General features: G+C 39.8%; 1 protein-coding gene across 5 annotated transcripts in view; it reads right to left on the reverse strand.

Annotated features, from left to right (window-relative positions):
• The window catches only part of SH3D19 (SH3 domain containing 19), a 159,266-nt gene that overhangs the window by 80,659 nt on the left and 55,237 nt on the right, over nt 1-23,370 (reverse strand). For 4 of the 5 annotated variants that reach the window (XM_057726012.1, XM_057726009.1, XM_057726013.1 and 1 more), the window contains exon 2: nt 849-888. In XM_057726012.1, the coding sequence (XP_057581995.1) occupies nt 849-888 (40 nt within the window). Of the gene's footprint in view, nt 1-848; nt 889-2,621; nt 2,913-23,370 lie in introns of all 5 variants that reach the window. The other variant, XM_057726011.1, reaches the window with a different exon arrangement.

A 23,370-nucleotide genomic window follows, 5' to 3' on the forward strand; every position in this document is an offset into this window, starting at 1 on the left:
ATTTGTCTACCAGGCCAGTCAACCCGAAGAATGCATTATTACCATTTTATCAGTTCCCACGATATAAAATGCAAAGAAAAAGTGATGGAGTGTGGAATAAGGTGAAAACAGAAGTTACAACCCTTCACAGAACTGGGTTAAAAAATCCAATACAGGCCTGTCATTCTTGCCTAGGAGTGGAAGTTAGACAATTTTTCACGTATAAGTTTGACAAAGATTTTTAACAATACTCTTCAGTGCTGGTGAAGGTCTTGTGAGACACACTCTCCGACAGTGTGAGTGAGAGGCTGAAGTGACAGAACCTTCCTGGCCATTTGAAACTATCTAACAAGAACCTGAAGAATTCAACTGGAATACATGTATCCCAATAAAAATCTAGAAAGAATTACATCAATTTTTTAGCAGTAGCCAGCCATTTCTAGCTGTTGGAAGACATGCTGTTTTGTGTTTTTAAATGCGATCTTAAAAAATAATTTAAAAATTTCTACAACAAGCCCATGTTAGTTTTATAATTAGGAAAAAAAGCAGCACACATTTATAAAAATACCAGTTAAAGAAAGGGGAAGAAAATAAACCACAAAAGCAAAAAAATAGGGATAAAATAATTTTTTGTAAAGATATACCTGTCACTGATAGGAATTCTCAAGATAAAATATGTCTTCCAGGCAGTTAATAAGTTGATAAAGAACTTTGGTTCAGAGAATGAACAGTATTTCCCTTGTGAAGCTTGAGTGCCACAGAGGATTCAAATATACAATATTTCTAAAAGGGATACTTGCAGTCCCTCCAAACAATATTTTCCAAACGAGAAGCTTTATACAGAGTTAGTAAATGCTATAACTTCATACCTTGAAGAACGATGCTCTGGTTTATTTCGTTCGCTTCGATCTGTAAAGAAAGAAGACAGTTACATTTTCAAACGCTCTTTAGAAGTCCCGGAAAAGAAGTTCTTGAATAGCAGCTGCCATGCCTTTAGACTTCACAAAGGGCTGTTCAAAGGTTGCTGTGTCCTCCCCGGTATAAGGCGCTCCTCCAGAGCTGGGAGGATCCGTCTGACAGAGGAGGTATGAAGGATACAACGAAGGACGGGCATATAAAGTTTTTACCGTTTGTTAAAATCATCTACTTAGAAAGTGTATCAATACATGTATTATTTCATTTTCAAAGATCTTTGCTGTCTTAAACACTTTACTAAAACCAAAACAAATTTAGCTAAGGCAAGAAAGTAAGGAAACTGAAAAGCCACAAATTACTCAGCTCCAAAAAATCATTCCATGAATCATGGTTGGCAAAAGCTTCTAACAGGATGGGGAGGGGAAAAAAAGGAGCAGTCAGCTACATCTGCAAATACACTGAGACCAGTACAGTCTCTCTTTAACTCTCTATCACCCAGAGCTTTTCAGAAGTTGGATTTCCATATTTCACAGATAATTAGGTCTCACATGCTATAGAGCAGTGGTTTTCAGCCAGTGTTGACTTTGCTCCGCCTCCCCAAGGGGACATCTGGCAATGACTGGAGACAGTTTTTGGTTGTCACAGCTGGGGAGGAAGGAGCTACTGGCATCTTGGTGAGTAGAGACCAGGAAGGCCACTAACCACCCTACAAAGCCCCCTACAACAAAGAATAATCTCACCCAAAATATCAACAGTGCTGAAGTTGAGAAACCTGCCACAGGGCAAGAGACAAGAGCCTGGCTCCTTGAAGTTTTTAAAAGTGCCTGTTTGTACTGTTCCTAAATGCTCTTAATCAGCCTGAAGACTATTATATATGAGAGAAAGAACCATGAAACCCGCAGGTTGTCCTTTTTTACTCTAAGTGATGCTTTTTTCTTTAGTACATGCTTAAAAATAAATAAATGACGCAAAAAGCTAGTGTTGTGAAAAAACTAACAACAGAAAGCAATGGGTAAGCCACAATAAACTCCTATACAATGACTTTTTAAAATCCTATGCAATGTTAGCAAAATATAGTTTTCTGAAGTATCTTCTGAATTAACACTAACATGATACAATTTAATGGCAAAACGAAGATGAGACAGGAATTCTCTTTCTTCCCCCTTAATTTTACTGCTGATGGAGCCGCATAAAGATAATGAAAACATTCTCTAAAACTTCTAGAGAGAATTATCGAAGAAAAGGAATCAGATTTACACAGTTAAATATAAATTCTTTCTGAATGGGTTCATGATAAAAAAGAAATGTCTTTGGAAACCAAGGAGTTAGCACACAGGAAGACACTGTTCCCTAAAACACTAACAAGTAGGAAAAGTCACAATAAAACATGTTTGTTTAGATATAATGCTCTCCCAAACGCACAAGCTTCATGTGCTTCTGGTTCCAATTTCTCTACGCAGTGACTTAGCGTTACTGCTGCTTTTAAAACTTTTGTTTTAATTTAACTCGGTTTACCCCTCCCTGAAATAAAAATATGGTTTTTCACTTGTTGAATACTAAAAACTGAGAGTCAGGAACACAGCGCATATTTTAACCATTTTTTCTATCGTTCCTCTTCCGTCTTTAGCCTGTTAGTTTTGCTAACAAAAGTAACCTATGATGTCTCAAGGTAAAGCTAGAAACTAGAGGTAGATCAGCCATCCTCAAAACAAAGCAACGACTCTTACCTGTGGCTAAGGTTGAGCTAAAAGTCTGCCCGTGATAGCCTCTGCTGTGGCTGTGGTCCTAGTTTCATACAGTGTACTTAGGCATGTAAGAGCGAATTCCCCTACACACCTTCCTAGTCACACAACACACAGGAGGAGGGGAGAAACAGAGTCACGATGCATGTAAACAAGACTCAGCATCCAAGGGCTTCCCTCCAGGGCCTGTTCTGATTGGCAGATGCGGTAGGATCAGTCTGCACAGCTGGAATGTGGCCATTCAGGAAGCGAATGGCTCACAGTTCTCCTTCGTTCCTGGTTAAAACAGGAAATGCTACAGTCATTTTAAGACTTTCTGCTCTAAGAAAATACAAATGCCTCCCCACTGTACTTCCCTATGGAGAAGTAATTAAAATTCGAGAGAATAATTTGATAATCTATTGGAGGACATTTTCAACAATTCCTTCCAAATTCTCTCTTAGTGTTACATGTGTTACATTTCTATGTAAATATGCATACACAGTGTTTATCACGTGTTGCTCCTAAGACCCATATCTTTGATAATTTGAGGGTAAAGGTAAATTATCCATTACTCACAATATTCCCCATCCCTTAGCTCTTGGCAATGGAAAACAAATTAAAATACATGTTCTTGGCTTGATCTTTTTTCTTAAACTATACAAATAATTGGACTTCACATTTTGCCATAAGCCATCTTTTAGCTTGAAAACATACAAATATGTAGCGTGTGTATGTTGTGTACTTCTGTGTCTACACATATTTTTACATATTTATTTTAAGCCAAGTAATTTTCATGATAGCTGAGGATATTGTGCAATTGTCAAGAAATACATTAGTGGTAACGTTGAATTTCTGGCAAAATAATAAGTGGTTATTTTGATCCAAAAGCTATGACTGAACAAAACAAAGCACTGGGGGCAGATTCGGGATCCGGATCTTGCCAACAATAATAAAACATTTGGATTAAGATCCCCTTAAGAGGAGTCCAACTCGAGGATGGAAGATGCCTTAGAGGACTGGGGCAGGGAGGGTGGGGGGGACTCGAGGGGGGGGGAGTCAAGGAAGGGAGGGAATACGGGGATATGTGTATAAAAACAGATGATTGAACTTGGTGTACCCCCCCCAAAAATAAATTAAAAAAAAAAAAGAATTTTGAGACACAGCAGAAACTAACACAGCACTGTAAATCAACTCTACTCCAATAAAAAGTAAAAAAAAAAAAAAAAAGATCCCCTTAAGAAAGATGAGAACAGATCTATAGCAAACGTGGAAATTTCATCTTCACTATGTACAGCGCTTTAAGCGTATGGTTTCTATTTACTTCAAATCAAATACTCTTTGGCACATTCCCTTCAATTTTTTTCAGCGTTCCTAATTTTTAAATAATTATACTTGTTTAGAAGTCACACAAATAACTTCCTTGGCATTTCCACAAAGAAAAGAGTTATTAAAAATAAGAACGCCCTCACTCTAAAATTTAGTTGCCAAATGGTACACATGTGTGTGGATGATGCTCTAACTCCGGGTAGAGTGTGATGATCTTTAGGTCACTCACGGATCAGCAGTACACTCTCAGTGTGAAGCTCAGCATGGCTGGATGCTGGGTGAAAGTGTGTTGGTTTCCTAGGCCTATGTCACACACACACACCCCTGCACCAGACAGACAGAGACAGAGAGAGGGGGAGAGAGAGTGACCCTGCGTTCCCTGCCCCCACTCATCCACATCTCCTGGTTAATAATGGAAGACGACCCTGCAAGAAGAACAAAGGCAGAAAGCAGGCAGCACTGGTGCAAAGGGTGTTGAAGGCTGTATGTGTGTAAGTGCTGTGGGGAACATGTAAAGGAGGCAGTGGGCACATTGAGGGGACCAAAAATCTGGAGAGCTTCCATGAGTCTGTGTGAGAACTCCAGGTTATCCAAATTTTTCCTGCCATGATGACTCCTGGTTCTAAGTAACCTGGACATACATGATTCCAATGTTTATATACTTAGGTGGTACACCACCATTGTAGAAACAGGCCCTTATTCTGGCAGGGACAGCTTTTGGGGAATGGCTAGACAGAGTCTACTGATGCTAATTATTCAGGGTGATTCTGATCTAATAAAATGACAGACACTTTGAAATGAAGATAACAAAAATGCAAATGTCACCTTTTGCTTTGATTGAAACTAAGAATGACCAACTCAGAATTTATTAGAATCTACTGAAAGACCTTCAGGCTTTGAGGATTTGGCTTTGATCACTTAACTGGAGAGAAAAATCAAACCCAACTAGGTAGGGACTTACACTACTTACTCAAGTCGGCAACAAAAGGTCCTAAAGCCTTCTTTGAAATTAGTGGGAAGACAGTCCACGGGAATGAAAATACACAGACACACACTCACCATAGAGTAGGATCTGTCTTGTACCTCATCCTGGAGTACTAATATCTCTCTTCAAAATGACTATTATCTGTGAAGGGATTCTGTATCAGACCCCTAGGCATGACCGACATACTCCAGCTTGGAAGTGTATATGAATAGTTTGTGCTATTTTAAAAGATGATCAATGCCAGTCAGTGTTAACTGAAAGATCTACACATTCTTTGCACCTACAATATCATCACCTCTTTACCTACAATATTATCACCTCTTTACTTGCAATAAGCAGAATAAATAAAACAATGAATCCCTCCATTAGAAGACAGGAGATATTCAGGGTTCAGAAATCTTACTTTAATGACCCTTTAAAAAATAGCAAAACTGGTTCTATTCAAATAGAATGTAGATGGAATTTTACATATCCGAGATCAGCGCTTCAGAGGCTTTCCTAAAGTCTTTAAATGGCTCTTATATGTAGGCTGAGAAAATGGCAACTATGTCTACTTGAAAAGAATCCAGCATTCGTTCTAGAAATTACTGACACCAGCTAATACCTATTCAGCTTCTTGTTCTAATTCCATTTCACCACCCTTGTTCAGGTGTGTTTCCAGACTGATTTTTAGCCACTTTTGAGATTTCCACAGTGACTAGTATATTGCTCTTTTAAATGGTAGGGTTTCGAAGGGGGAAGGGAGGGGGTGGGTGGGATGAATTGGGAGATTGGGATTGACACATATACACTATTGATACTATGTATAAAATAGACAACTAAGGAGAACCTACTGCAGAGCTGCCCCCAACTCTACTCAGTGCTCTGTGGTGACCTAAATGAGAAGGAAATCCAGAAAAGAGGGGATGTATGTATATATATAGTGGATTCACTTGGCTGTACAGTATAAACTAACACGATATTGTAAAGCAACTATACTCCAATTTAAAAAAAAGTAGGTTTTCAATATATATACACCTGTTGTTGTTGAACTTAAGTAAGAAAGTTACTACCGTCCTGGTCCAGGGAATCAAAGACAACGTCTGTGAGTGACCACTGCACAAGAGAAGGGACGCCTGTTTACAGGCACGCGGCCCACGCCTCTGTAGGTAAGTGGAAACGTCTGGTCCACAGCGCTGCCAATACTGACACCTTTCATTAATTCTAATTATAAAGCGCCTCACCTCATCCAAAGGCAGCAGGCTAATCACAGGGAGGGAGAAATTAGAGAGGGAAGGGGAGTTTTTTCCACACAGGAGTTATGTTTCAACGAAGAAGCAGACTGTCTCTGGAATCTGTCTTCTTCCCCAGCCCACTGCCTTTCCCTGCCTTCTAGGCTCTGATCAGCACTTGTCTGGATGGTTGTGTCTTGACCGAATTTTCTGGTTCCTGTCTCTTCCCCTCCAATTCAGCTCTACTGCTGGCCAGACAAACCCATGCCTCAGAAAAACTGCACATCACTACATGCCCCAGAGAGGATTCCACGAGTTAACGACAGTGACATCCTTAGAACCCTGCCTGTGCACAGTGATAAATCTCAGCTGCCATCTGGTGATAAACGTCCAGCTATTAACTAGGTGGAGTGACTAGTACTGCACGGTCGTGATTACACAAGTTACTTAACCATTCGAAACCTCAGTTTTCTCATCTACAAAATGGGGAAGAATACTATCTTTTTTTTCTTTTCTTTTTTAAATAAACTTATGTATGTATGTACATACTTATAGGCTACTTTGGGTCTTCATTGCTGCGCATGGGCTTTCTGTAGTTGGGGAGAGTGGGGGCTACTCTTCGTTGAGGTGCGTGGGCTTCTCATTGCGGTGGCTTCTCTTGCTGTGGAGCACGGGCTCTAGGCTCGTTGGCTTCAGTAGTTGCAGCGCATGGGCTCAGTAGTTGTGGCTGGAGGGCTCTAGAGCACAGGCTCAGTAGCTGTGGCACACGGGCTTAGTTGCTCCACGGCATGTGGGATCTTCCTGGACCAGGGATTGAACACATATCCCCTGCGTTGGCAGGCAGATTCTCAGCCCCTGCACCACCAGGGAAGTCCCAGAAGAATACTATCTTTATAGAGTTTTTGTGAGGATAAATGAATTAAAGGGTATAAAGAGCTTAGCACCGTACCCGGAACATAAGTTTTATAAGTCGAATTCTAAGACTATTATTTTATTTACTTATCTTTTTTTGGTGTGCTGCACAGTTTTCAGGGTCTCAGTTCCCCTGCTAGGGATTGAACCCAAGCCACAGCCCAGACTCCTAACCACTAGGCACCAGGGAACTCCCCTGTCATGGCTATTATCTTTCATGCCTGGCTCAAGAACCACCTTTTTCATGAAACCGTCCCTGACTCTTCTTTCCCTTCAGCATCCTTGTATTAGTTTCCTATCGCTGCTGTAACAAATTACCTCAAACTTTGTGGCTTAAAACAACAAAGATGTATTATCTTACAGTTCTAGGGGTAAGAGATCAAAATGGGTCTTACTAGGCTAAAATCGAGGTGTGTGCATGGTTATATTCCTTCTGGAGCTTCTAGGGGAGAATCAGTTTCCTGGTCTTTTCCAACTTCTCAAGGTCACCCGCATTCCCTGGCTCGTGGCCCCCTTCCTCCAACAATGTAGCATCTTTAAATCTCTGCCTCTGACCTCTTCCTCTGCCTCCCTCTTCCACTGTGGAGAAGCCTTATTATTGATTACACTGGGCCTGCAGGGATAATCCATAACAAGGTTACATCAAGATCAGTTGATGAGGAACCTTAATTCTTCTTTGCCATGGAATATAACATGTTCCCAGGCTCCAGGGATTGGGACATGACATCTTCGAGGGGAGAGCATTATGCCGCCTACCACATCCTATCTGAACTCTCGTACTATCTATACCATTCACTTGACATTTAGCAATATTGAATAATCCTGTATTATTATTTAGTTTTAGGTATGTGTCTACCCCCTTTTTCCTACCAGTGTGTCTGATGAAGCCAGGACTCTGTCTTAGACTCTGCTTCACAGACTGTCCTCTGTAAATGTTTGTTGATAATGGTAATATCCAATGCCCTCCCAAGCCCTTTCCTTTCCTGCCCTGCATCCTTTAGGCTGTGGTTGGTTCATTGAAATATCCGATATTGCTGAAAAATGTGTCTTTCTAAGAATTCCCATACATTTTTACTTTTTATAAACACCCTAGTGATTTAAGAGTCACTTCTGCCCTAAAATGATCCACATTTGATCTATTCTTCTGTCTCAAAGTAGCTCTCACCAAACCAAACTACACATAAGAGGAAAAAAAAAACTACACAGTACATTTGAACTGGGAGAAGGATCAGCTATTTTGATAACAGGCTGCGACTTTTTAAAAATAATTCTTCCTTAAAATGGTTCAGCTGAATCATTTTGATTGTTGAGTGCAACTCACTATTGAAACAGGCTTGTTATGATTTGAGTTTTTTATGTTAGTTTCAGAGATGAAAAATCAGAGTCACCACCCACACTGCCCATTTGGTAGAGGCTTTAGGAAGATGGGTATTTCATCAGTGCCACTCAGGTCCTGGAGGCAAAGTGATGAGGGGAGCAGATGGAAGAAGACCTCGCAACACGGTGTGCTCAACCTTCCCTGCTGCTCCCACCTCAAGCTCCCTAGTGAGTCTCTTAATAATTACTTTCATAACTCTTCCTGTTACAAAATCTCACTTTTTCAGCAAGTGAAACTTGTGATTTAAGAAAGGATACAAAGACCTTTTAGTGAAATATAAATCTCTATTTCCCCAACTGCCAAATTAAAAAATATTAGACCCATATTCAAAATATTAGGCCACTCGTAACGGTTTTTCTAAAGGAGGCATGAATTTTACCTGGAATAAGATATACTACAAGAAAGGTAACCTGAGAAAGTGACCCAATAACAGGGGTTGCTTTCAGTGTTTCCCAAATTATAAAAACCTCTGGGGTAGTCACAAGGCATATTAGTATCTTAAAGGCTCTAAGAAATACTACAATTTAAAATTTTGTTCAACTTTGACTAGCATTTCCCAAACAAATTTGAAGATGAAACACTTCGTACAAAATCAGACTTGATGCCTGGTGCCCTGGCATGAAGAATGTTATCTCGTTATCACCATTGACTGTCCTGGGAACCCAAAGTCCCTTTACAGAGCTAGTATTTGCATCTCCATGTCCAGCACCACGCCTGACATGTAGGTGGCACTTCTCTAATGAACTGAACTCCAGCTGGTGTAGGGCCAGGCATGGTACCCAAACACAAAAAGGAGTAGGAGGTAACGATGAATAAATCTCCCAACCTGATTTTTGAAGATTGTATTAAATGTGTCCTTTCTTTAATCCCATCACTTATTTATCTTTGATTTTGCATTGTTTGGGTTGATCTGTGCATTTTAGAATTACAGGTTCCACAAAAAAGATTTGTGCATGTAGTGCTCCCAGGTCTCTATTACTGGGTCATACCCATAATGGGAAACCAGTTGCTATTGACAACCTAGACAGAGGTGAAGAGCAGGAACTCTAGGTCAGACAGGCCTTGTTTTGAGTTCTTGCTCCACCATTTGTTCATTGCCTGAATGACCTCAGCAAGGTAGCCAGCCTTTGTAAGCCTCAGCATCCACATGTGAAAGGGGAATACGTCACAGTAGTACTCACCGCATCAGCTGAACAAGGATTACATGAAGAGATACACATAAAGGATAGTACGGTGGCAGACCCTGATAAATTCTCAGTAAATGTTTACTATTATGATGATGAGGGCTACAGAATATTCATAGAGTTCATAATATTGTGGGTAGAATTATCCAAAAGCTTACTCGTCCTTTGTCCAATATGGATTTTGAAATTCTGTAGGATTTTTTTCTTGCTTATTACTGGTCAAGAGCACAGCAATGTACAAACAAATAATTTCCAAAATCTTCCTTCATCCAACGGCTCCAGCCTCTTTCCCTTCCCCTTCTTCTGAACCAAGGGCTACTATGAAAAATTAATACACATGATTTTCACTTTGTTTTCATTTTCCCATTGCAGCCTCTGACGGAATGGATACATAAGCCCCGAAAGTAAGCAGCAGAAGGGAGAGAGGGAACTAAAAGGCAGACACAGTTAGTTCCTTCAGGATGAGAAACTGTGCCAACCAGGGGTCACCACGCCTCCCATTCCCTGAAGTCTTTTCCCATTCCGAGTTCATCCTGAAGGTGTTAAGCCCTCACAGTCATTTCCTGAGAGTCAAGAATTCTATCACAAATTTCCTAAGTAGGATGAATGAGTGATAGAAAGAAAGAAACCAGGTAGGTTAAACACAGATATTTTATCTATTTATGAAATTACTGAAATCTACCTCTATATTTTAGGATAGTAAAAATGTCTTTTACAAGAATCCAGAAAACAAAGATAAAATGTGTTATTTGAGGTGTCAAAGGATAGGTTACATCTCTAAGCACAGGTTGCCTTTTTAGCTCTTAGGGTAAAGATAAAGATGATATTTTTTTTCCCTTAAAGGGCAAAAAAGGTCCATTCTTACTGCTCCTTTTCCTTTAGTTCAGGATGAATTTGCAGATGTTGCAACAAGATTTTACCTTTGTAGAACTGACTCTGCAAAGTGAGCAAATATCAGAAACCACTGTAACCAAGAGACTCCTTGATGTGGGGAAGCAGGAAACAAAGGGAGGATCACATTATTCCAAATACCAGGCACCTCGCAAACCTTTCCTACACGATTGAGTTTTCTGATCTGAGTCTTCAAACAGATTTTTATCCACAGTGGGGCAGTCTTGGCCTCTAATCTGGAATGATGAAAAAAATTTTTTTTCTTTTAATCAAGAAAAGGTAAGGTCACATCCAGGCCTTGCCATGTTACCTTACCAACGGGTAGAGAATATATTCTCTGTACAACAACACACGGCTTCTTGCAAGCGTGAGCCCACCTGGCTCCTTCCTCTCCACTCCATTAATAAATTGCCACCCACACAGGCCCCTTCAAAGGCTACCAGAACACGAACAAGGAGCGTGCCCAGTGGCCTCCTGCTGCTCTTCAGCTGTAAGGCTCCGTTCTGACTCTTCACAGTTCTCAACACACAGGACCTCTGGGTGAGAGGTGGCCCGGGAGGCATCTGCCATCTCTGCTTTGAAGACTTATTTGTTTCCCATGGGCAGAAATGGTGCTTTCCCTTCCACCCCTGCAATGCACACAGTGCCCTGCACCTGCTGGCACCGATCACACTTTGACTCATGTTCTAACTCTCTTTATCTACGTCTTCATGCTTCCAGGACCACGGTCGGTTCCTCTAAGACAAGGCCTTATGTGCCCTGTAATGCCTGCCAGAGACCCTTACACACAGCAGGGAAACCTAAGTACCCGTCACTGAGCATACTGGTAGGAAACCTCTCCAACACCTTTGCAACGTGGATAGCCTTTGTGTTATTAGTGGGGGTTTTTTTGGAGGGGATCCTGTTATTAATTCATAGAGCAGAGAGACTGTGCATTACCATGAAGGCTTCAAATAATTTTGATTTGGAATGAACGCATTCTGAAGTGCTACTTCGAAGCTGCAGAATTAGTAACAACATATTCACGTCATGAAAAATGCACGGTTTAAGTTGGGGGCGATGCAATCATCCCAAAGTCGTACAGCAAGCTGCACGGGGCTCACCTCTGTGGCCCCAGGACACAGAAAACGGTGGAGATCCATTCGAGAACTGGCTATCGGCGTGCCAACACCACCACCGCCACCAGCCATTATTCACCCAGAGTTGACTATCTTAGAGGCGTTCTTGACAGACTCTCGTTTCATCGTCACGGAAGTCCCATGATGCAAGTCTTTTCCATGTTACTGGTGAGAAAACAGAGTCTCAGAGAAGCTAGTTAAGTAATAAGGGAGTATGAATTTTCAACCTGGATCTGAAGGATCCCAAGGTCCCTGCTCTTCCCACTCCAGGAGAAGGCTGGCGGTCCCACTCGCTCGATGAACTACAGGGTAAACGTACAGAAATGCTGTTCACCGCACGCCACACTCACATTTCAGCATCACATGGTATATTGTTTATAGACTGAATGCAGGGCCTCAAATGCCTTCTAACTGTTTCTGAGGTTTTCTTCAGCTCCACAAAACATACAAACACCCTCTTATAAATTCCTCAGAATACAGAAGATTTTGACTTGGGCGTCTTAGAGCAAGTCTGAGCTGGGCAAATAGTTTCAGTTCACTACCTAGTGCTCTCAATAATCTTATGCTACTAACCAGAAACGTATGGGTTCAACAGAGTATGGACACAGGTACGTGATGGCAGAGAGGGTTCACTTAAAAATTAACAGATGGTGAGACAAGCTTGAATTCTGTTGGAATCCTGTTTGTCGTTAATTCTTGTACCCTCAGAGTGAAATTTTTAAAAAAGAATAAAGTGACCTGAGAGAATTATTATGTTTTTATAGGATACCCATCTGGATGTTGCTGATTTTCTTTTCCAATACAATTAGCCATCTTTTTTATCGCAGTGCAAAGCCCACGCTTAACGACAGCTAAAACACACAAACATTGGGGGACGAGGAGGAAGAACTACACGATATACTAGCCACATACCAGAAATTGGCTCTGGGGCAGCTGGTGTGTCACTTATGCACACCAGACTTTCAGATACCTCGGGTCTGCCTGTCATCACCACACTACCCCACACCCAGACTCACCGGTCTGCATCATTCATGGATTAATGCATGCACCACAGGCAGTTAAATACTAGGTCTGAAAAACAGACCGATCATTTGGTCAGGGGGCAAATCCAGCAACATAGGGATGAAATACAGGACCTATTCTACATTGTCAGAAACCAAAGTAAGGTGTTGTGTGCTTTCTTCCCACAGACCTGTAGATGAAACACCAGCAGGTGCAGGTGAGTGAGATGGATCTTAGCCACTTTCTGGTTTGGTTTGTTTGGGCAGAGAGTTCTCAGATCTACTCAGCTCTGGGGCCAGACAAAAAAGAATCAAAGACAATGCTGACTGTCTTGGAGAATAAGAGGAATACAGTTGGAACACAACAAAATCTGCTTTCAACCAACTCACAATCTGTGTTGAGATGTAAGAACAAACAATTTCTAAAGCATAACATGAGTACAAAAAAGTATGTAAGAACCTTAACATTCTTGATTGACATATCAATGAGAACTGTGAGAATCCGCAAAGTCCTCAACAAAAATATCTGCACAAATCCCCAGACCTCTCTCAAATAACAATTTCATCAAAATCCATGTATTTCCTGTGTGTATCTTTGTAGCATGAGTTAACTGCATTTTCATCTTTTACTACAGTTTTATCAATCACTTGCAGCAGGAATAAAAAAGTTCCTGCATCAGCTGACATGCAAATTATTTGGACTTACAGGGTTGCTAGTGAATAAGCAAATGGTGAATTTCAAAAATAAATAAAGGCCCGGAGCTACCGAAATACAGAATTATAAGAGGTTTAGTTGTCACTAAGAAATCTCCAAAGGCTTCCCAGAGTAGACAGCATTTGATTTGAGCATCACTTTATTTTTATTTTTTAAAACAGTATTCATTCATTCATTCATCTGACTGCCCACTCACGACTTGTGGGATCTTAGTTCCCTGACTGGGGATCGAACCTGGGCCCACGGCAGTGAAAGCACAGAGTCCTAACCACTGGACCACCAGGGAGTTCCCTGAACATCACTTTAGGTTGGCAAAATTTGAGAAGTAAAAAGGGATGAAGGGCATCTAAGTTTAGGAGAATCACATGTACAAAAGTGTGGAGGTGCAAAGAACTGAAAGTGTTGAGTAATCCAGTTGTAGGGAGACCTCAAGGTGTGAGGAAAATATATTGGGAGATAATATTACAGAATTAATTCAGGATCACTTGGAGCAATTCATGAATGTCATGCCTTAGCATCCGTACGTCTCTGCAGGCAATGGAGGGAAGCTAACCTGGTGGTATGGATGGGTAGAGGGGTGGAGAATGGAAGCAGAGAGACAATGAACAACAGTATAAACCAGGATTGAAAGCTGACATCAGGAAAGAGTAAGAAGAAATGAAAGTGGGAGGGTTGAGTGGATATGGCCAGGATTAGGAATGGATGATACGTGCTGCGGGAGGAAGTGGGAGTGATGACATGGTACACGGCATCTGCTACCAGTAAGGGAGGTGAGGAACAAAGCACGATAAGGAAGCAAGACGAGAGAACAGCCAGGGAGATTTTATGTTTAGGACATATTAAGTTTGAGGCTTCTACGTGAAAAATCACATGGAAATGTTCACTTGACCCATTCGAGATGGCTGAATAAGTAGTTACATCCACCTCCCCTCCCTCTAAATGTCAAATGACAATAAAATAGAATTTTAAAAATTGAAAGGAACCATAACAAACAAACAAACCAAGAATGAGACTCATCAATGGATCAGAGATCCTGAGAAATCAGGGCCCAAGACATCAGAGGTTAAAAAAAAAAAAAAAAAAAGACATCAGAGGTTAAAGAGGAATTCTCCTTAGGGAGCTCCTTCTGCATCAAAGAATAAAAAGTAGGCCCTGAAGCAACCAAAAAGACAGTTAATTAAAGAGTTGCATTCAGATGACCAGATCCAGCTACTTAGCCATGTGCAGCCCCCTCTACAGCCAGTGACACCTAGTAGCCAGTCAAGGCTTCCCTCTCGAGCTAAAGGCAGAAAACTGCTCCACCTCCCAGGCAGGTGATCTGCCTGGGAAGACTCCCTGTGGGGGACCTGGGGCTTGAGAGAGAAGAAGACTAGAGTTTAAAGTAATTTACTACGTATGGTAACATCAGACCCAGAAATTAAGAGATGGAGAAGAAAGACAGGTCCTAGAGGTAAAATACAGTCAACGGCTCCATCTCCAGATCCAGCTAACCTCTTACTTATTTTGCTAACTTGGCAGGGGGAGCGGTCCTGAGCGTGCCTTCCTCCTCCCACTGCTATACCCGTTGACACAGGCAGTTACATCATCCAGAAGAAAGCATTTCTGGAGAAACAAACCCACTACCTATACCAGTCAATTTAGTCTTTTATTCATAAACATGTACCTACAACCAATGATAAGCAAACAACTAAGGAAAATCAATAATATAAAGTAGAAAGACCAAATGTACGATCATTTCTGGATCAAAAATTTTAGGGAATAAAAGGAAACATTTAAGATATTCTAATTGGTATCCTCATACATGAACAAGTATATTACATCTATAAAAGAAGAGGATTCCGCCATGAAAAAGGAGCAACCAGAGAATAAGAAACAGTTCTGGGAAATTAAATATGATTGTGAATATAAAAGATTAAATTGAGAGGCTAAACACCAGAACAGACACAGCTGAAAAATGAATTTATAATCTGAAAAATAACTTGACAGAATTTTTAAAAACACAAAGAGGTGAAGATTAAAAACTAACAGCAGTGGAGACTAGATTTAGGAGGCACACATCATTCCTAAAATTAGCATTTCAGGAGAAAAGAATAGAGAGGCTAAAAGGGACAAAGTGCTCAAAAAATGACAGATGAAAAGTTATTAAACGAGAAATAATCTATCCTGAGAACTTAGTACATAAACGTCCAGAAGGAGATTTATTTTAGGAACACGCTCTGAAATTCTGTTCGGAGAAAATCTCTCAAGAAGGATGGACAAAGGAAAGGCAGAAAGAAAGGGTTGTTACGGCTTTGTTGCCTCTGCTATATCTATAGAGAGGGCTTGCTAGAGGAGAGCTCATAAGCCCAAGAGAACTGCTGGAAACAGAAAACTGCAAATCAGGAGAAGAGGAAATAGAGGTCACGGAAACAACTACAAAAAAGTCTAGGGAAGTTCTGTGCACTAGGTATTCAACAAGGAGAAGACTCTGCAATATGAGGCTTAACTTCTCCATCACTCTCAGCATTGACCAGATATTATTGTACCAAAGCATCAAATCATATGGTTTTCATATATTCAACTTTAAGAAGTGGCTAAGAATCCACAATATACCATTCGATACCCATGAGGATGGCTATAATTGAAAAGGCAGATAATAATGTGTGGAAAGGGATGTGGAGAAAACGGAACCCTCATGCACTGCTGGTGTGAATGTAAAATGGTGCAGCTTCTTTGAAAACAGCCCAAAGTTACCATATGATTCAGCAATTCCACTCATAGATATATACCCAGGAGAAATGAAAACATACATCCACACAAAAACTTGTTCAGAAATTTTTATAATACCATTATTCATAATAGTCAAAATGTGGAAACAATCCCCAAATCCATCAACTGGTGAATGGATAAGTAAAATGTGATACAGTCGTACAATGTAATATTATTTGGCAATAAAAAGGAACAAAGCATTGACATACGCTACACATGGATGAACCTTGATAACACTATGTTAAGTAAAAGAAGCTGGTCACAAAGAGACCACATATTCAATGATTTCATTTTATGTGGAATGTTCAGAATAGGCAATCTACAGAAAGACAGATAGAAAGTAAATTTGTGGTTTCCTAGGGCTGGGAAGGATGAGGGGTGAGGGTGAAAGGGTTCAGGGTTTTTTCTCAGGGTGATGAAGTGCATCAAAGTTGATGATGGAGACGGCTGCACAACTCTGTGAACATACGAAAAGCTATTGTATTGTATACTTTAAATAGGTGCATAATATGATGTGAATTATATCTAATAAAGCTGTCACCCAAAAGAAGTTGCTAAAAATAACAGCCCTGATTAAATGAGTGCATGCCTGAGATTTTTATTTTAATGTTTATGGAAGATTAAGACTACATGAGTTAGAACTCTGAATACTCAATTTTTAAAAGTTCAGATTTCCAATTTGAAATATTGTAGAAGTGGATTTCTGGTTCTTTAAGAAAAATATTTGTGAAGTTCACATACTGGCCTGCCCAACCAGGTCTATGCCAAACTGGAGAGAATTGGTAATAATCTGAGCTGCGCTTATTGACTTCCATTCCGTGTGCCATGTGCATCAACTGTGACTCTCACAGCCCTGCAATTATTCGCATTTGAAAATGTGGAAACTTGCCCAGGGCCACAGGACCAGCAAAGGGCAGAAGTAGGACTGGAACTCAGCTTGGTCTGACTCCAATCTCACGCTCAAGATGGCTTTTCACAACAGCACATTCCTGATCTATCTTTTAAAATAAATAGTGAAAGAAACGAAAAACATTACATTTCTATTAACAAGTTGGAATTTTGCTTGCAAAAAGAAAAAACACTGCAATGGAATAGAAAGGGGAAGGTGTATCTAGAAGGATAGGTTTTATATGACTTTAAACGGTTCTTTATACCCTTGGGTGACAGTTGATTGGGAAATTAATGACAATATTCTAAGACATAAAGCCTCTGGTATGAGGGCTTCGATAATAAAAGGGGTTACATTTAACTAGGGCCAACAAGATTCTTAATCTCTAAATATGATAAATGGGAAATAAAAAAGATAAATGATCTTTCAATAAAGAGCTGTAAGAAAGTCTCCCAGACATAGAATTGGCATTGATAGTAGTATAACTAATTAAGTTGGAGGAATCAGGAGGGAAAAAAGAATAAGCTGAAGAAATTTCCAATAATAACTCCAGGTGAAAGACACACTGATAATTCCATAGGCATAATTCTGACTACTAGACAAATTGTAAAAGGATTTAGAGAGAACAAAATATCTCCAAACTTTTCGTCCTTTTTTTCCAGAAACAAACGCTTGTTTACAGGAAAGACCTCTCACTGGTTCTCTCTCCTCAAACTTTATGATGCTAATCAACTAAGAGCAAATACAGCCACAATCAAGAATTTGTATACTCCCTTAGAAATCTGTCCAAATATTTATAAGAAAAATCACTTAAGTTGAGAATACTCTGTTAAGAACAATTAAAAAATACGATACATAGCAAATAAAAAATGTAAGCCTTTACACTATAAAAGGGAAAAAGACATATATATACTACCAACTGTAAAATAGATAGCCAGTGGGAAGTTGCTGTATAACAAAGGGAGTTCAACTCGAGGATGGATGATGCCTTAGAGGACTGGGATGGGGAGGGTGGGGGGGAGTCGAGGGAGGGAGGGAATACAGGGATATGTGTATAAATACAGATGATTGAACTTGGTGTACCTCAAAATAAATAAATAAATAAAATAAGAAAAAAAATACATTGTAAAAGGGAAAAAGAAATGTCTCTTGCTTTCTGTTTCTCTCCATAAATACCGCTAAGAGGTGGGAGTCAAACTGTATAAGGGGTAAGTTAAGTGATTTCCATCTCTGGTAAGGATGTCACTGACAACATGAAACTCTTAAGTGTTTTAGGCGTTCATACCATGTTGCCTACTGGCAGACGATTAACACATGGTAATCAATATTGTTGTTATTTTGAAAGACCAAGATAAAGTATGAGATATTCGATCTATACCCTGTGTTTCCAAAGCCATTTCCTAAGTCAACGCATCACAACTGTTGGAGAAAAACTGAATATTCAAAAACTCTTAATTTCTTACTCCCTTCCTGAGTATTAAGCGAAACTGTCATTCTTTGATATAAGCTTAGGGAAGATTGAGTAATGTGGCTGGAGAATCACTGCTAAAAGGGAGCAAACCATAAAAAGAGAGATTTTCAAATCCTTAGAAGAACAAGGACTGAACAGGGAATATGTCTCCAAATATGCCCTCTTCAAACAGTGAAAAACTCAATGGATTTTCAAGACTCACTGTGGAATTTAACTTCCAAAGTGTCACATAAGTTTCTTCAAGGCATTTCCAGGTGCTGATTGGTAGGGAGGCTAAGTGATTTTTGTGGGTTAGTGAAATAGATACTGGCCCCTTTAATTTAATAATAAGGAAACAAAAGCTGATTTAACCTTTAAGGGTCTATAGTAAATGAGAATGGACATCTTACTGTAAAGCCACAGACTCTTTTCACATCTTGGAAAAAAGAAAATGCTTAAGGATTTTTTTGAGTTCAAAGATACCCTAATACATGATTCTGGGGGAACTATACCTTTAGATTTTAGAGAAATTGTTCAAACCCTTAACAGGGTATGTGGGAAAGCTCAACATCCAGTTAACCTAAGGAAAACAGAATTTGCAAGTAGGTTTAGAAAGGAGGATGCTAATACATGATTCTAAATTGCTTCTTTCTACAACTGAGGATCACAGAAATGACTTTTTTCTCAGAATTATCTCTTTAAAAAAAACCAGTGAGGGGCTGGGGGGTGAAACAGGCCAAGGGGGTGAAGAGGTACAAGCTTCCAGTTATAAAATAATTAAGTCATGGGGATGTAATGTACAGCATAGAACATACAGTCAGTAATATTGTGATAACTTTGTATGGTGACAGATGCTTACTGGACTTGTAGTGATCAATTTGTAATGTATATAAATCCTGAATCACTATGTTGTACACCGGAAACTAACATGATTTGTACGTCAACTATACTTCAATTTAAAAAGTTAAAAGGAAATAACAAAAAAGGAGATTAAAACTGAGATATAAACATAACTCCAAGGCTTATTTTTTTTTCTTAATTTCATGCTTTTTTTTTATAAATTTATTTATTTATTGGCTGCGTTGGGTCTTTGTTGCTGCACACGGGCTTTCTCTAGTTGCTGCGAGTGGGGGCTACTCTTCATTGTGGTGCGCAGGCTCCTCATTGTAGTGGTTTCTCTTCTTGTGGAGCACGGGCTCTAGGCGCATGGGCTTCAATAGTTGTGGCACATGGGCTCAGTAGTTGCGGCTCATGGGCTCTAGAGCAAAGGCTCAATAGTTGTGGCACATGGGCTTAGTTGCTCCATGGCATGTGGAATCTTCCCAGGGCAGGGCTCGAACCCGTGTCCCCTGTATTGGCAGGCGGATTCTTTACCACTGCGCCACCTAGGAAGTCCAAGGCTTATTTTTAAAAGACCTAATTATACCATGTTATAGTCAGAGACCATAAGATACATATGTCGAGTGAAACGTACATTCTGGAAGAGCCTGAGATGTCAGTGCACATCAGAACAGTCTCCTAGTTGTGCCAACCAATCTAAAATAATTAATCTGTACAGAGAACATGTTTCCAATATTCGATTGAAATGTTAACCACGTGTCAATGGGTGTGGCTGTCTCTAAAACACAGCCATAGTAACCATGACAGGTGAACAGGAGCAATCTCTATTACATAGAATTCAAATATATACAAGAATAATTAAACTGCTAAGGAATTTTATCACTGCTGATTCTCCTGACCTAAACTCTTAAAAAGAATATATTAATTCGTTCAAGTCTTGAGTAATTAGTGAAATAAGACTCAGTTCCCTGTTAATTTATTTTCCAGGGAAAAATTAAGGGGAGCATCACTATTTGGCAAGATTTCAAATGAAGGTTCTACTACAGGAAAAAGGACTTCTCCCCTTGCAGTGTCAAGTCTGCAGGAGAACAAATCCAGGACAGAGATGGGTTCTCTTCACCCTCCCAGCTTTTAGTGGTGACTGCACTCAGGGCTCTGCTAAATGTTCCTAGGACAGACATACCCGATCCCTGTAAATGATCATAAAAGTTATTTGCATTGGCCCAATGCGGGCTTTTGAGTCTTTCTCTGAGACCTGACCCATTCTCAGTTCCCAAAGAGTTTAGAGATTGGGATGAAGTTACCTGGAGAAGGAACATTGCAGAGAAGGACTGGACGGATGCAAGACTTTATAACTGTGTTGGAGGCAAAATAAATAGAATAAAGCTGAAAATAGAAAGTTTTTCCTTGGTGGCAACTATTTTGGTAGATCATTTTTTAACTAATGTTTTTAGGAAAATTTCTCCATCAGATTAAGTAGCTAAAGCAAAGCTACAAAAGGCAAATACCTTAACATCATGTAAAATTTGAGTATGAAAATGAAAACTCCACTCCATCTGGAGCAGCACTGACATTTCTATTTTTCAGGGTTTCCGGTGTTTTGGGACAATGTTAGAGTCAAGGTTGTGTTGTATGCTCTCAATAAATGAAGGATATAAAATGATCATATTCTGTTTGGGGCTTAGCAAATTACCTCAGATTTTCTTTGCAATGATGATGGGAGTCATGCAAATATAGACACTCTTATCACCATTGGTAGGAAGGGGTATGATCTTTCTGGAAAGCAATATGGGCCTTTAAGAAGTTTATGGCTTTTTCCATAAAAAATGAAATAATGCCATTTGCAGCAACATGGATGGACCTGGAGATTATCATACTAAATGAAGTAAGTCAGAAAGAGAAAGAAAAATACCATATGATATCACTTACATGCGGAATCTAAAATATAACACAAATGAACCTATCTATGAAACAGAAACAGAATCAAGGACATAGAGAACAGACTGGTGGTTGCCAAGGGGGAGGGGAGATGGGGGAGGGATGGATTGAGAGTATGGGATTAGTAGGTGTAACCTTTTATGCGTAGAATGGATGAACCACAAGGTCCTACTGAATAGCACAGGGAACTTTATTCAGTATCCTGGGATAAACCGTAAGGGAAAAGAATATGAAAAAAAGAACGTATATATGTATACAACAGAGTCACTTTGCTGTACAGCAGAAATTAACACATTATAAATCAACTATACTTCAATAATTTTTTTTTTAAGTTTATGGCTTTTTCTCCAGAAAGGAGTAGAAAAGTGAGGGAAATTTCCATATGAAGATACTTATTGTGCCACTCTTTATAACAGCAAATCCAAGCGATCAACGATAGAGGAATGACAAAAATTCTCACACATTCATAATTTTTTATAAACTATGCAGTTATTAATATCCAACATTTTTTGGGTGTCAGGCACTTACCTAAGTGCTTTACTCACTCAGCCTTCACAAGAACCCTATGAAGTAAGTACTCTTATCTACTGGCCCCACTTTAATGATGAGAAAGGAAAGAAGTTGAGCTACTTTGTTGAGGTCACGGAGCTAGGTCCTAGTACTGGGATTGCAAGCCAGTCCAGCTCCAGAGCCCAAACTACCCAGCACTATACTACACTGCTGTTTCTTGCGTTACTTTTCAAACGTTATACTGAATTCTATTTTATAATTTTTCTTCCAAGGATTTTTGTTTCAATATTCACAGCAAAACTGATCTCTGGTTTTCTTTTAGGAGAAATATCTCTTCCCTGTTTCAATATCAACGTTCTTTTCCCTTCATAAAAAGGAATATGGAAACTTCATTTTCCATCTTCTGAAACAGTTTAAAATCATATTGGGATGATTTGTTTCTTAAGGTGTGACAGATTTGCCTTGTAAACTTGAAGGAAAGGGAAGGGAGGATAGATCTTTAACAATTTTCACTATTTCATCAATAATAAAATTTCTTTCAGATTTTCTGTCTTCTGGGGTCGGCTATGGTCACACACTTTCCATTTTGTTAAGAAAATTAATGGCTTTATTGAAGCATAATTTACATGCCATAAAATTTACCTGTTTGAAGTGTACAATTCAATGATTTTTAGTAAATTTACAGAATTGTACAATCATTATCACAATCTTTTCAGACATTCCCATCACCCTAAAAAGATCCCTTCTGCCCATTTAGAGTCAATCCCTGCTGTGATCTCCTGCCCTTCCATTTTGTATTACTAGTACAAGTCTATAACCTTAATGTTTATGAATAGGTGCATCTATTTAAAAAAAAATTTATTTATTTGTTTATTTATTTATTTATTTATTCATTGGCTGCATTGGGTCTTTCTTGCTGCATGCAAAATTTCTCTAGCTGCGGCAAGCAGGGGCTGCTCTTCGTTGCAGTACGTGGACTTCTCACTGTGACGGCTTCTCTTGTTGCGGAGCACAGGCTCTAGGCGCACGGGCTTTAGTAGTTGTGGCACGTGGGCTCAATAGTTGTGGCTCACAGGCCCTAGAGCACAGGTTCAGTAGTTGTGGCACACGGGCTTAGTTGCTCCGCGGCATGTGGGATCTTCCCAGACCAGGGATGGAACCCGTGTCCCCTGCCTTGGCAGGTGGATTCTTAACCACTGCGCCACCAGGGAAGTCTCCATCTATTCTACATGGATTAAATAAAACAGTAGAGTCAAATCTTGAGTCAAATTGCATATAATGTGAGTATATTATATTAAAAAGTTCTCTCCTTTAGAGAAAACAATGTGGTGCTGTACACAAGCGGTATAATTTTCTCATTGCTCATTAAAGTACCTGGTATTCATTGAAAAAAGGCAGTATGATTGTTCTCATTTTCTATCTTCAGTACGGAAACTTCCAGAAACACTTGTTTTTTTTTTTTTTTTTTTTTTTTTATTATTATTTTATTTTATTTTTTTGGGGGGTACACCAGGTTCAATCAACTGTTTTTATACACATATCCCCATATTCCCTCCCTTCCTTGACACCCCCCCTCGATTCCCCCCCACCCTCCCTGCCCCAGTCCTCTAAGGCATCTTCCATCCTCGAGTTGGACTCCCTTTGTTAGACAACAAC

The sequence above is a fragment of the Hippopotamus amphibius genome, chromosome 3 (assembly GCF_030028045.1).
Source record: "Hippopotamus amphibius kiboko isolate mHipAmp2 chromosome 3, mHipAmp2.hap2, whole genome shotgun sequence".
NCBI lineage: Eukaryota > Metazoa > Chordata > Mammalia > Artiodactyla > Hippopotamidae > Hippopotamus > Hippopotamus amphibius.